Source organism: Phytophthora infestans, genomic scaffold (genome assembly GCF_000142945.1).
Source record: "Phytophthora infestans T30-4 supercont1.9 genomic scaffold, whole genome shotgun sequence".
Taxonomy (NCBI): Eukaryota; Oomycota; class Peronosporomycetes; order Peronosporales; family Peronosporaceae; genus Phytophthora; species Phytophthora infestans.
The window spans coordinates 2485011-2498897 of record NW_003303750.1 but is presented as its reverse complement, the minus strand read 5'-3'; the positions used below and the strand labels follow the sequence as shown (position 1 = coordinate 2498897).

Below are 13887 nucleotides of genomic sequence, written 5' to 3'. Positions count from 1 at the left end.
GTTACCAATCGAATCACCAGCTACCGTTTCAGTTGTTCACGAACCCTTGACCAAATCACAACCGTACAAATCCAGCCGTACCCCGGACGGCTCTCCACAACGTCAATCTGCACTCTTCTTCAGCGCTTCCTCTACCAACACTAATTCACTATTCTCGTCTTTGGAGATGGAAGCTTGATCTTACGATAACGCCCTCGGGGAACCACCCTTGCGCTTAACCTTGTACTTATCCGTGGACCTAGTTCCCCGCGTTCCAGCAACGGCTCCAAATCGTATCGACTATTCAGAGCGTTTCTTGAGCATGGCGGTCCCACTACGAAGCTGTACCCTGCTTCTCGACCACGTGTCGCGATTCATCCCAGTTTGGGGCGGTACTGCAGCGATGTGTTATTAGACGGCTCGGCGCGAGGCTTAGAAGGCAGTAGTAATACTACAGTAGTAGTTTACAGGCCAAAAAGCTTAATACGAACACTCAACTTGTTTAGTACCGGGAAAATTCACGACTGACATCATCCTACAAACCTTACCATCCTTTTCGACCTTTGCAGTCTTAATAATACCAGCATTCGCCTCTCTAATACTTTCCGTGAACACCCTGCTCTAACCGGATCCTGACACAACCCCCCTCGACATAATCATGACACCCCTACTGACCTGGGACATCTTATCATCGTGCTGCACTCCGTAATGGCCCTCGTGCCACCCGTCCTTGTCGTTCCACCCAGCGTCATGTATTTGGTCTCAATATCACAACTGAGGAGGGCACGTTGGGTTCTTTCGAGAAGATTCCCACCTCAATACAAACTCTTAGCGTAGCCCTCACGTTCAGTCGCTCCAGCTTGCGACTGCTCCCAGAATCCATCACCTTGAAGTGGCCGGTCCCGTACCTCGTCGCTCGAGTAAGGCGCGCGTCCTAGGGTCATCGTGTCACTCGTGACATTTGTTTAACTACGTTTACATTAGAGGACAAGTAACTGAAAAGTTGAAAGGGACAAGTGAAGTGGAACGGAGTTGTATTTTTTAGTTTGTGCGATTGACCGAGATTGAGCTGGAGCGGCTCAGCTGGCGTAGAACGCACAATATGAACGTTGTAATGGTGCTAAAAAAAGTCGCATAGTCATGTGTACCACTAAATTTATGTTGAACGATTGTTGGCCCAGGTCGTAGCGTAACTACAGTGCGACAACATAGTAAGCAAATGTACAAGAGACTTATTCCATTATGCAAGCTTTTTCACATAACTGATCGTTTTGACTGAGTGTAACAATCGGAGATAGAGGCAGACAAAGCACCTCAAGACGATATCGTCACGCCCAAACCTGTAATTGTTGACTATTTAATACCGCATCGCCCTCCTAAGCGAACTTCGATTATGGCCAATGGCAGCGCTGTATTCAAAACAGATGGCTGCTCGTTAATGAGCGAAATATAGGCAGCAGGGTGATAAAGATTCAAAAGGAAGAGCGACAGCGTACACATTGCTAGAGTGTTCGACCGAAATACTACTAACAGCTCTCACCAGCGAACCACTTTAAAATTTATAGAGGCAGGTCATTCACAAACGGAACATTCAACTGGATCAGCTTGGGGTATTTTTTACTTTTTAGCATTAATTATGAGATTTGCTAGTAATCTTACCCGTAAACGTCGAACATGGGCGTTCGCTTAGGACAGGGGCGATGCGGTAACCATGTTGAGGCGTGCATGCCAAAAACCATAAGAAAGACGATGCTTTATTGAAGAATAATAGCTGATTTATTGTCTACCTTGCTCCTTTTGCTTTAGTAATTATATTCTTAATTAAACAAGGGTCTTACTTCCGATACAAACCGAGCTGAAGATAATCTAGTCGTTATTTTACTGGGAGATTGGGGCTTCTCATAGCTAAAGTCTGTCTTCTTTTTGGTTCTTTATTCGACGTACTCAGCGACGGCTGGTTAAAATGGCTAGTTAATTTATCAATACCAGTATAGTCCAGTATTGATACTTTAAAATTATTCCTCTATTTAATAATAAAATGTGGATATCGGACAGGTGTAATACATACTTGTCCGTTCAGCAACAAGTGTAATCGTCCGGGTCAGGCTGATTGCGAGTCTACAGTACTTTTTCGTCACGTAGGTCGGACTCAGAAAATCCAGCATGCGTTCATCTTTGACGCTTCGTTTTTCAACACACTTTATCACTTTTATTTATCTATTTGGTACACGATAACCTTTCCTACCAGATATGACCATTGGACGACTCTATTTTCAGGTATAGCGGTATATCATATTGCTCAGGTCGAGCTAGTTTGAAATACTTTATTTGGCGCCAAAATTTACGTATATGGACGAGTGAATGGATTAGAGAAGCAGAAAGAGAGCAAGTGTTCTTCGCTGTGCGTACCCAGGTTTGACTCAGAGACACACAGGCACTTTTAAGCTGCAACTCTGCGTGGGTTTAAGTATGTACATGGGTGCTATTTTTCTCGAGAAATTGACGGATTTTTTTCCGATCAAGTAACAATTTCCAATATGGATTTTCTACATGCCAGTAGATATCTATCGAGTAGACTAAAAAATGGAAACACCGTAAGCTCGCCGCAAAGCGCTGTACCGCGCCATCTTGATGGTACGACTTCGACAGACTGGCTTCGATTCGAAGCTGCATAGTGCAAAAGGAAGCGTCCTGAGAGCAGTGCGTGTTAGTCAAGTAGTTTTAAATTTTTCTTGGCGCTCCAATTAATTCACTTCTTCAAGTATGAGCTACATGATCTCAAGTCCCCCCCCACCAAGTGTTGGTATTTGCTCCCGCCAATTTCTAAGGTATACCATATTTGAGCATCAATTCAACGTCGAGAGCTAACATCCGAGCAGGATGACAACTATTAATGTCTGCTACTGAATACTCTGCCCGTCTAGAATAAAATAGTGATCATCGTGAAATTCGCGATTCGTACTTAAGCTCGCTAAAAAATAAATGTTTGACACACGTTTCATATTAATGATCTTGGTATGCCTAGGTGAAACCAAGATTGTTTGCTTTTATCCAGATTCTAGCCAGCCGATGGGCACCGCTTTTAGAAGCGTATCCGGCAAAACTTGCGAGGGTTTTAGCAGTATACGTGCAATAAACCCAGCCGTACGATTGCATGATTCCTTATTCATTATTACATTACAGCGGTAAGACTTCAAACGAGAGTTGGATGTGGAACAATTTATTATTACCTTAAAACCGCATTGATTTGATAGAACTCTCGATCTACTGTTGTTAATTAAATTAAATGAAGAGCTCGACCATCAACGCAGCGGTATGTTTCGAAGTGTTGCCTCAATCTTTTTTGGGGGTGGCGACTTTCCGTAGCTTAAACATTGACAGAGCCGGGAATGGATACTCGCTGCGATTCACACTATACACCAAGATCCAAGGCAAGAAGACTTGGAAGAAAACGACTATTTCTCAGGTGTCAGAGAATTGCATGAAATCTCTCGTAAAACTTATCCTTTAGGAGTATTTTCCTCTATATTTGTGCGAAAAATACACAATGAGTAGAGAAGCAAAAAATGGTATCAATTTCAATCCGACTTTTAAGTACAGTACCAACATGATAAAACACGTGACTGAACTTCATCATCGTGTTCCAACCGTTTTGGAAAACTGATTTGTTAATTTTCCGATTAAACTGATGTGAGCCGTTTTTTTATTTTAAGTTGTCAGCTTAACTGATTAAAAGTTTTATACTTAAGTATGAGTTTTGTACATCGTGAAGTACAAAATACGATGATCCTTTACTTCGAAGTATTACAAATGATGAAATAACGGCCATATTTAAATAATCCAAGCAGCATGAAAAGCCGTCTGCCAGGACGAAAAAACCATAATAATGAATTTTAAAGTAATGACTAGCGTATTGTAGTTGTAGTAACCTGCTTCACGAAATACAATGTGCTATCCACAATCCCGCGCAGATGCTGCGGTGAGGGAGCCTAACAGATCCGCGATTCCTCAAGTGCATTCATGGCTGATCGTGCATATTATGTTATTATTAATTTGAATTTGATCGTCAAAATTACACAACTGTAACCGCGGTATAGGTCGTGCATGCACAAACACTGAAGTGCCATAAAAAAAAAAAAATATTTACACGCATTTAAATGTCGACCAATTTTTAGTTTAAGGAAAGTCACCAGATCTGCAAAACTATCGGTCAACGAATATGTAGTATAGTAGCTAAGACTTTTCGAAGCTTTTCGAAAAAGAGCGATCTTGCCAAGCAGCTTTGAATTCTGTAATACGTCCTACGAAATGAATATCTAATCTGGAATCACCAAACAGCACACCCTTATGCTCCGCACACCAGACACTCGTCCTCATCATCACCTGCCCGGGTCACCGTCTCCGCAGCGGGGGTCGGAGCAGTCTTGGTTGCCTCCTCCTTAGCACGCTGCAAGTCGATACCCTGTTTATCCACGGTGAACTGGATGGCATCGGCTTTCGGACGTCCACGCATGTAGTACATGCCGGTCTTGAGTCCCTTCTTCCAGGCGTAAAAGTGCATGGACGTGAGCTTACTGATAGTCGGGTCAGCGATGTGGATGTTCAGCGACTGACTCTGGCAGATATACGCGCCTCGGTCCGCTGACAAGTCCAGAACAGCCTTCTGTTTGATCTCCCACACCGTTTTGTACTTCTCCTTAACGTCTTCCGGAATGGTCTTGATCTTTTGGACTGAGCCACCATCATTCAGAATCTGATTGCGTACTTCCGGCGTCCAGATTCCGAGCTCGATTAGTTCCTTCATCAGGTGCTTGTTGACGATGGTGAACTCGCCAGCCAGCACGCGACGGTTGTACATGTTGGACGTGTACGGCTCGATAGACTCGTTGTTGCCCAGGATTTGGGCCGTGGAGGCTGTGGGCATGGGGGCAACCAGCAGCGAGTTGCGAAGACCATGTTTGATTACGTCATCTTTCAGTGCGGCCCAATTCCAAAGCCCAGATTGAGGTGTGACACCCCACATATCGAACTGGAAGATCCCCTTGCTGGCTGGCGAGCCCTGGAACGTCTCGTAAGGTCCCAACTCCACGGCAATCTCCATGGACGTCTCCATGGCAGCAAAGTAGATGGTCTCGAAGATGTTCTTGTTCAATTCTTGAGCTTGCGGGCTCTCGAACGGGTAGTTCATCAAGATGAAGGCGTCAGCCAGACCTTGAACGCCAATGCCAATAGGACGATGCCGCATGTTGGACTTGCGAGCCTCTGCTACGGGATAATAGTTGACGTCTATGACCTTGTTGAGGTTGCGCGTAATCACCTTGACCACTTCGTACAACTTGCGGTAGTCGAACACGGCGTCCTCCACGAACTTAGGGAGCGCGACGGACGCTAAGTTGCACACCGCCACCTCATCAGGCGATGTATACTCCATCACTTCGCAGCATAAGTTGCTGGAGCGAATGGTCCCCAAGTTCTGTTGGTTCGACTTGCGGTTGGCTGCGTCCTTGTACAGCATAAAAGGTACGCCAGTCTCGATCTGAGCGTCCAAGATGGCGAACCACAGCTGCTGCGCGTTGATGGTCTTACGCGCACGTCCTTCTGTCTCGTACTTTTCGTACAGAGTTTCGAACTCGTCGCCCCAGCACTCGTAGAGGCCCGGGGCTTCGTTAGGACAGAAGAGACTCCACTTGCCGTTGGCCTCTACGCGCTTCATGAAGAGATCAGGCACCCAGAGCGCGTAGAACAAGTCGCGGGCGCGGTGGAGTTCGTTGCCGTGGTTCTTACGCAGATCCAGGAACTCAAACACGTCGGCGTGCCAAGGCTCCAAGTAGATGGCGAAGGAGCCCTTGCGCTTCCCTCCGCCCTGGTCCACATAGCGCGCTGTGTCGTTAAACACACGCAGCATGGGGATAATGCCATTGGACGAGCCGTTCGTGCCACGGATGTAGCTGTTAGTGGCGCGGATGTTGTGCATACTGATACCGATGCCGCCCGCCCATTTCGAGATACAGGCGCATTGCTTTAGAGTGTCGTAGATGCCCTCGATCGAGTCATCCTGCATAGCCAAGAGGAAACAAGAAGACAGCTGGGGACGTGGCGTGCCCGCATTGAAGAGAGTAGGGGTGGCGTGCGTGAAGAACTTTTGCGACATGAGTTCGTACGTTTCGAGTGCGGACGTGATGTCGCTCTTGTGGATGCCCAGGGCCACACGTAGGATCATTTGCTGCGGACGCTCCACGACCTTGCCATTCACGCGGAAAAGGTAGCCGCGTTCGAGCGTCTTGAAGCCAAAATAGTCGTACTCGAAGTCGCGGTCGTGGATGATGGCCGAGTTGAGCTCGTCTTTGTGTTGCATCACAATTTCGTATACGTCATCAGCAATAAGCGGCGCAGCTGCCCCCGTCTTCTCGTGGGCGTTCTTGTGGAACACCTCGATGTTGTCACTAAACACTTTGTTCGTGTTCTTGTGCAAGTTGGACACGGCGATACGTGCTGCCAGTTTGGAAAAGTCCGGGTGCTGTGTACTCTGGTACGCGGCGGTCTCGGCGGCGAGTTCGTCCAATTCGGATGTGGTTACGCCGGGGTACACTCCAGCCACGACCTTCTGCGAGATCTTGATGGCATCGACGTAGTCCGGGTTGAGTCCGTAGCAGAGCTTGGTGATGCGAGCCGTAATCTTGTCGAACTTGACGTCCTCGCGACGACCGTCGCGCTTGACGACGTACATCGTTGCGATTGAGCTGGTCGGTAACGTGCTCTGGAGGTGGAGGATTGAAGACTGATTGGTACTCGGTGGGTGGTGAAGGTGAGGACGAGTGAAATCTCGACGAGGATTGGATGGAAATTGGACTATGGAGCTCGTTCATTGGACAGATCTTGACATTATTCCCGTTTTTGGCGCGTGCCCTTTTTCGCGGGGTTTTTGAATTGCTTCGAGTCTTGGCGCCAAAAATCGGTCCTGGCATGACCCGCCAGGTTTAGACGCTGACTTCCCAAACAGTCCTAAAAATGCACTTTATTGACGATCTTGACGCGAAATGGCCTAATCGGTGCTCGCACTTCATTGAGAATACAGCTGTGCCACCTTCTCTCTCACGTGTATGTCAAGCAATACCACTAGCAGAAAGCCCCATTCGACCTGTGCCCAGGGAGCTCTTAGAAACGAGCGGCATCTGAAATACAAGTCTGAGTCAGTGATCGCCGCGATCAGCGTACAGTCAGATATCTTTTTAAGCTTATAATCACCAACCATTTTGGTGCGCACTTAACGACTTTAAATTTAAATTTAATGATTTTAAACTAATTAAGGCCGTGTCTGTAATTCTTATTAAAGAGCTGGAATGTCTCAACCAGCTTTATTCCGCTAAGAAACACAAAAAATGACATAGCTCGGTTTCAAAATTCAGCTCTGGGTTGAATTTTGATTCGTCCCTTCAAATTCAGCCTTTTTCTGATGGAACACGATCACTTATTTTTATCTTTATTTTACTCAACAAAACGACTGTTCTACAGCTCTAGCTTATTTTACAAGCTGGATTTGCCCCTGCAAACCGAACACGGCCTAAATCATTTTACAGAGAAACGTTATACAGTATAAAACCATTTACCCACTGGGTGCCTTCCAAAATTCAAATACAGTAAATTCAGTTTAATCGGTAACTTAAAATACATTACAAATCGATTTAATGCGCACCCAAAACGGTTGCTGGAACACGTGGTTCCTAACCGCGTCGTGCCATGCCATGCTACAAAATCGGATATTCTGATTGGTCCATTTTTCTGAAAGACCTACCCCTAACTGCTACAATGGCAGAATTTTGGTGCCATCCCACGGGCAAGTGCCACCGCGCCACATACAAAATTTAAAGTTAAGCAGAATATTCTTTGTTGGATATCGTGAAAATCTTCTTTTCATGACGCCACACGACATGGAGTCGAAAGTGATGGTCCTGATCATACTTCTTCTCCTGATAGTGCTGACCGCAACACTCCCCGCAACTGCTCGTCGAAGCTGTCTTCTACGTAACCGCATCAACTGGGAGGTGCACTCGCAGCTTTTACTTGATGAAGGACAGTTTCGCAGGATGTACAAGATGTCTTATGCGTCGTTCATGGCACTTGCAGCCAAGTTATAGCCATATCTCAGCAGTCACGTAACCGGACGGGGACGGAACCAATTACACACATTAACAAGATTCAGATGTGTCTACGTTGGCTAAGTGGTGGTTCGTTTCACGTTATTCGCATCAATTCTGGTGTACGTGTCGGAGCATTTTACACGTCAATTCATCAGGTGGTAGACGCCATAATTTCACACCCTGATCTCCAGTTAAACTTTCGTACAACGTTAACCGAGCAACGGCACGCAGCCAAGGCATTAACAAGACTTAGTAACTCGGGATTATTTAAAGGTTGGATCGGGGCAATTGACGGATGGCTTTGCCCGATTCAAGTTCCATCCAGAGCTGAAGTCGCGAGAGTTCGTTCGTTTTTTAGTGGTCACTATCAACGGTACGGTGTTAATGTTCAAGCTTGCTGTGACCACCACAGCCGGTTCACTGCAGTTACCTGCTCAAGTCCTGGAGGATCTGGGGATGCGGTAGCATATCTAAAGTGGCAGCTTTCAAATGTTGTTGAAAACCTCCCGAGTGGACTTTACGTTGTTGGTGATAATGCATACACCAACACAAATCACCTTTTAACCCCATTTCCAAGGCCACGAATATCATCTGCAGCACATGACAGCTATAATTTTCATCTGAGTCAGCTCCGCATCCGAATTGAGATGGCATTTGGTCTGTTGGTGTGCAAGTGGCGTGTGTTCAAGGCGCCACTAGAAATTGGATTAAAACGGGTCCCTTCTACTATATTAGCCGCTTGTATCCTGCACAACTGGTGGATCAACCAACGCCTGCGTGAGAACAACCGCTACTGTGTGGAGATGACGAAGACTTAATTGATACTATTGACGAGGAGGGCCGTGAACAAGTAGCCATACAAGATGCAACGATAGAATTACACGATGCTTCGATCTATCGGCGTTTGTATCAGTCGTCAGATCTAGCAATTGATGGAGACACAACCAGTTGTTCGGAGTGGGCCCGCAATGCGCTGGTTGGGCTAATTGAGCACGAAGCGATTTTGCGTCCAATGCGCAATATTGCTAGACGAGCACAGCAGAACCGAGAAACGCTATAAGCCTCATTAGTATCGTTAAATGCCAAAACACTGAGTTCCATTTCGTATGTGAGGCATTATTATCTGAACGCTTCATATCCAGCAAAAAAACACGGATGTCCACGTCTGCGAGGTCGAGATTTTTTTAAGTCTTCGTGGACGTTGATCTGTAAGTGTTGTGACGTCAATCCATAGCCTCCAGTTGGTTCTCGTTGCGGTGTAGGCGCTGCTGATACTTCAGAAGACTCGCCTCTAGTGAAGGATCGGTAGCTCCATCCATCTCCGGTTTCCGTTGACTTTCCTTTACTTGAGCAATGAGCTGATGCAACTTTGCGATACGATCAATGAGCTGGCTCTCATCTTGGGTTCCACGAGTGCTCAATGAAGCCGTTGAAGATGTAACTGGAGCTCCCATCAGATAATCTGCCATCCTGGTTACCGTACAAACCACTTGATTCTGCCATTTAGTTGTTTTGTTGGTAGGTGTGATGCGGCGAGAAACAGCTAGCTTCAATGAGTCAATTTCATCTTCTGGGTGCATGCCACCATTGACGTAGTGTTCGAGCTCGGGTTTAACTTCAGTGCAGATCTTTAGATAGAGTGTATCTAAGTTGCCGTCACAAAAAATGTAGAAGTCGTTGCTGTTCTGGCCGGAGACGAAAATTATTTATCTTGTGTACTTTGCGTTGTCTTTTTTCCACATGTCGTAGAGCTTGGCGTCATCGTGGTGCACGATCATGGAGGGGTTAATGTTGCCGAACCTTGGGTTGTCGGCTGCCTTGTCGAATAGTTTGTTGTAGTCGGTAGTATTTCGCCGAAACTCACACCAACATCTTTCCAGAATGTTGACTTGTCATTCACTTCACCTACGTCAAGTTGCTCACGCGTCACGGTGTCGTCTGACCGAGCAAGACGCTCCGCAAAGCGGTCGGAGAAGATAATATTCATGAGCCTAATGAAGCAATTCTTTGTCTTCCGTAAGCCCGGTTCCAGAAGAATATCTTCGTCCACCGTAGCCTCGACAGCTCGTTTTGTTGCGTCATACGATCGCAGGTAGCGTATTTGCTCCTGTTTGCTAGTCGCTCGGGAAAGACGGAGGTTTCTTTCGGTGCATTCCTTTCTTAACTGCGCCACCGTCCACAATTCGTAGTCGTTGATTTTCGGCGGGGAGGACTTTGCCTGGGTTTTTAACGGTCCAATTTGTCACTCTCGCAGGCGTAATGACTTTGGGGACGACGTCAGCAGTCACGACCAATGATTGTGGGTCCATTTCATCCTCTGATGATGCACACAATATGGAATCGATAGCTTCCAGCAGTTCAGCGCCAGAACGCCCGCTACTGTAAACGTGAATGTCACTAATAGGCGTTGCTGGTGGAAGCAGTGGCAATGAAAGTGCAGTCATGTTTTTAATCGCGTTGCTACCTACAATTGTGATTAAACTTTAACGCGCCGCTTTTCTGTTGTGTTTAATCTCGCTGATACTTTAAAATCCGATTAGAATTTTTAATGAGACCAAAGATGGACGCCGCCCAAAACTGTCATATCAGTAAAAGCGAAGTATCGTATGTAAGGATCTGCTCAAGAACATCAAGTGATTAGTCCAGCCACACATCAAGACGGTACAGCCAGCTTCATATCCAAGGCTTTGCGCAGCGTAGCCGACAGTGCTCCACAGCCAACCGTTCACTGCATGTCGAGGTAGCTAGCAAACACAGAGAACATAACGATCAATGTCAGTTTCCGATTTACCTCCAAGTCCGTAAGCAGCCCTTACACTTGGTAGCACTTGCTATACAACGCTTCGCTTCTCCGCCCTCTTCCGTCCATCCGACCTCCCGTCCGTCCGAGCCTTCCGTCCGTCCGAGCCTTCCGTCCGTCTGAGCCTTCTCCCATCTTCTCCCTCCAGCCTTTTCTTCTGGGGGAGGGGTGTCGTGGTGCATTGTCCCACGACCCTTCCAAGAGTGCCACCCGATTGGTTGGCAGCGCCGTAGCGCATATTCCGGGCGCACGCAGCAAACAGTCAGTGATTTGCTGTGTGCCCCGCGAGTGTAACCTCTGCGCGGTTGCCGTTTGCGAGCGAGTAGTAGTAGTCTCCGTGCTACGAGGCCGTCGTAAGCTTGCGCCGACTGAGCTGCACCCGGTTAGTACCTGCAAGTCGTTGGCTCCTGGAATTGACGAATGCGGCTCTCCGGGGAGTAGCTGCGACTTCAGTGATTGATTTAGCCTAGGAGCTTGCGCGCCTAGGTCATCTAGTGACAACGTTGGACACCAGCGTAGGCGCAATGGATACCGAAAGTGTTCAGCAGATGTTCGCTTCGCTTGCAGCTATGATGCGCGAGCAACAACAGTTCTTAGCACACACTGCAGAGCTACAACAACAAATGGCAGCGACGCTTCAGCAGCAGCAACAAGTGCCAGCCCCTCAAGCGCAGCCTGTGGATGCAGCGCCGGCTCCTGATACAAGGGAGTATCGTGCAGAGGGCATCACAATGCCCATGTGTTACGGCACGAAGGACGCCGACGTAGCGAATTACATGTTCAGCGCGCGGCTGTACTTTGAGTCGAAGAATATCCAGTACGGTGACCAATCTTCACAGCAACGGCCTTTGGCATTGCTGGTGGCCAATCTCAAAGGCCCCGCTGCTGCGTGGTACCGTGAGTATGTCTCTCACGAAGGCAACTTCCTGCAGTCGGTGGCTCAGTTTTAAGAGTTGCTGACGAGCGTGTTCACGGCCCCAGACAAGCAAGAACACCTCCGGGATAAGCTGTTAAGTTTGCGGCAGAAAAACGTTGCCTGCCTTGAAGACTACGTTTCCAGCTTTCGCAACATTATCTGCAAAGTGGAGGACATGTCAGACATCGACAAGGTCATGCACTTCCAGAAGGGGCTCTCGGTAGAGATCCGTCAAGAAGTCAAGCTGCGCCAATTCCGCAACACGACCGATGCCATCTCGTTTGCGCTGATGTACGACCGCACCCACTCCGTCGGTGCTCGAAGGCACGGAAAGGATTCAACTCACGTGCCTGCACGTCAACCGCCTCGAGCATCCGTCGAAGAACCGACGCCGATGGAGATTGGCAGTTCATGGTTTGTGTCACGTGATGAGTGCATGCGAAACAGCTTGTGTTTCTATTGCAAGGAACCAGGTCATCGTTTATCCAGTTGCCCCAAGCGTCAAGGTCGCAATGCCTCGCGTGGCCCCTCCACTCAAACTCGTGGGTAGCCATCCTTTAGCGCCCATCAGAGCACCTTCCGTCGTGTCGTGGAAGACGAGGGCGACGACGACAGCAGTGACGAGGTGGAAGTAATGCAGAGCATGCAGCTGAACATGGTGGCTGCGCGGCTGAATGATTCGGTCTCATCGTCCCAAGGACTGTTGCGGCTGGATGGAGTGATGAACGAACAGCCTGTACGGATCCTTATCGACAGCGGCGCCGAGCAGAACGTCGTGCGTCCCGGTCTTGCTCGACATGTCGTCGATGCCGCCAAGGTCACGGCGGAGCGCTTTGACGGCTCTACCACACCGACTCGTGTGGCGCAACGTTGTTTGGAGTCGCTGACCTTTGCGGGTCGTGCCTTCAGTGATGTCCCTCTCATTGAGTGGGAAGTGTCGACCAATCAAGACGTGATTCTTGGTCATCCATGGCTCGCCCACTTCAACCCAGATATTGATTGGAAGACCGGTGAAATGCACTTCAGAAAGCAGAGAATAGCGTGCGACTACCGCTCGCTACACGTTGGTGACCCGACGCCTGAGCAATTGATGCCGTGAAAGTGAAGCCCGAATTTCGTCAGCACCCGCTCCCCGTCAACTTGCGACAGCAGCTGGATGCTCACACCAAGGCCGGGTATTTCCATTTGCCGTTAGGTCCAAGTGGCCTGTCAATGGTCGACCACGCTTTAGCAAGACCTCATAAGGAAGACACAGCAGCAGGCTCTGCAGATACGGCCGTTTTGTCTGTCTCGGCTGCTCACTTCGTGAAGAAAGTGCAAGCCCATGAGTACGCTGAACAATATCATGTGACGGTGAAGACATCACCGAAGGTGAGGGAAGTGCCATCACCGCTGCAAGTGGTGCTCGACGAATATGCCGACGTCTTTCCAAGTGAGCTTCCACCTGAACTCCCTCCACATCGATCGATCGAGCACGAGGTAGTGCTCAAACCAGGAGCGAAACCTCGTAACCGCACTCCGTTTCGGCTGTCAAAGGTGGAACAAGCCGCATTGGAGCTCTCTGTGGCTGATCTGTTAAAGAAGAACTGGATTCAAGTATCAGACTCGCCATGGGTCAGCAACATCTTTGGGGTTCCGAAAAAGGATCCTACTACTGGCAAGTTTCCGTCACGGTTGGAGTGGCTGCGCTCTGCCGATCCCCACATGCCAATTCGCTGGGTTATTGACTATCGGCTCGTCAACGCTGCTTCTGATGTGGCGAAGATCCCGCTACCCCACATTGAGCAGATGGAAGGTGCGACGGTGTTCTCCATCCTCGATCTGGCTAGTGGGTACCACCAGATGCGTATGTCGCCTACGTCCAAGAAGTACACAGCCTTTCGTACCAATCACGAGATCTACGAGTGGAATGTTGCCCCCATGGGCCTTGCTGGCATGCCGGGCACTTGGACCCGTCTGATGCGAAAACTCTTGCATTCTTTTCGCTTTGTGGTGGTTTACTTGGATGACATTTGTATCTTCTCGCGCTCCATGGAGGAGCATGTGGAGCATTT

At 48.3% G+C, this 13887-nt stretch overlaps 2 protein-coding genes across 2 annotated transcripts; one reads left to right on the top strand and one right to left on the bottom strand.

The window, feature by feature from the left end:
- Window positions 1-4132: 4132 nt before the first annotated feature.
- PITG_05998 (ribonucleoside-diphosphate reductase large subunit) lies at window positions 4133-7021 on the bottom strand (the record flags this gene model as incomplete). Its single annotated transcript, XM_002998165.1, has 1 exon — window positions 4133-7021. The coding sequence occupies one exon, from the start codon at window positions 6704-6706 to the stop codon at window positions 4325-4327; it is 2382 nt and encodes a 793-aa protein (XP_002998211.1).
- A 4627-nt stretch (window positions 7022-11648) lies between these two features.
- On the top strand, window positions 11649-12832 carry PITG_05996 (uncharacterized protein; the record flags this gene model as incomplete). The annotated part of the gene is made up of 6 exons (XM_002998164.1): window positions 11649-11818; window positions 11869-11884; window positions 11943-12147; window positions 12205-12354; window positions 12430-12769; window positions 12826-12832. 6 exons carry the CDS (start codon window positions 11649-11651, stop codon window positions 12830-12832), a joined length of 888 nt encoding a protein of 295 aa, XP_002998210.1.
- Window positions 12833-13887: the final 1055 nt, after the last annotated feature.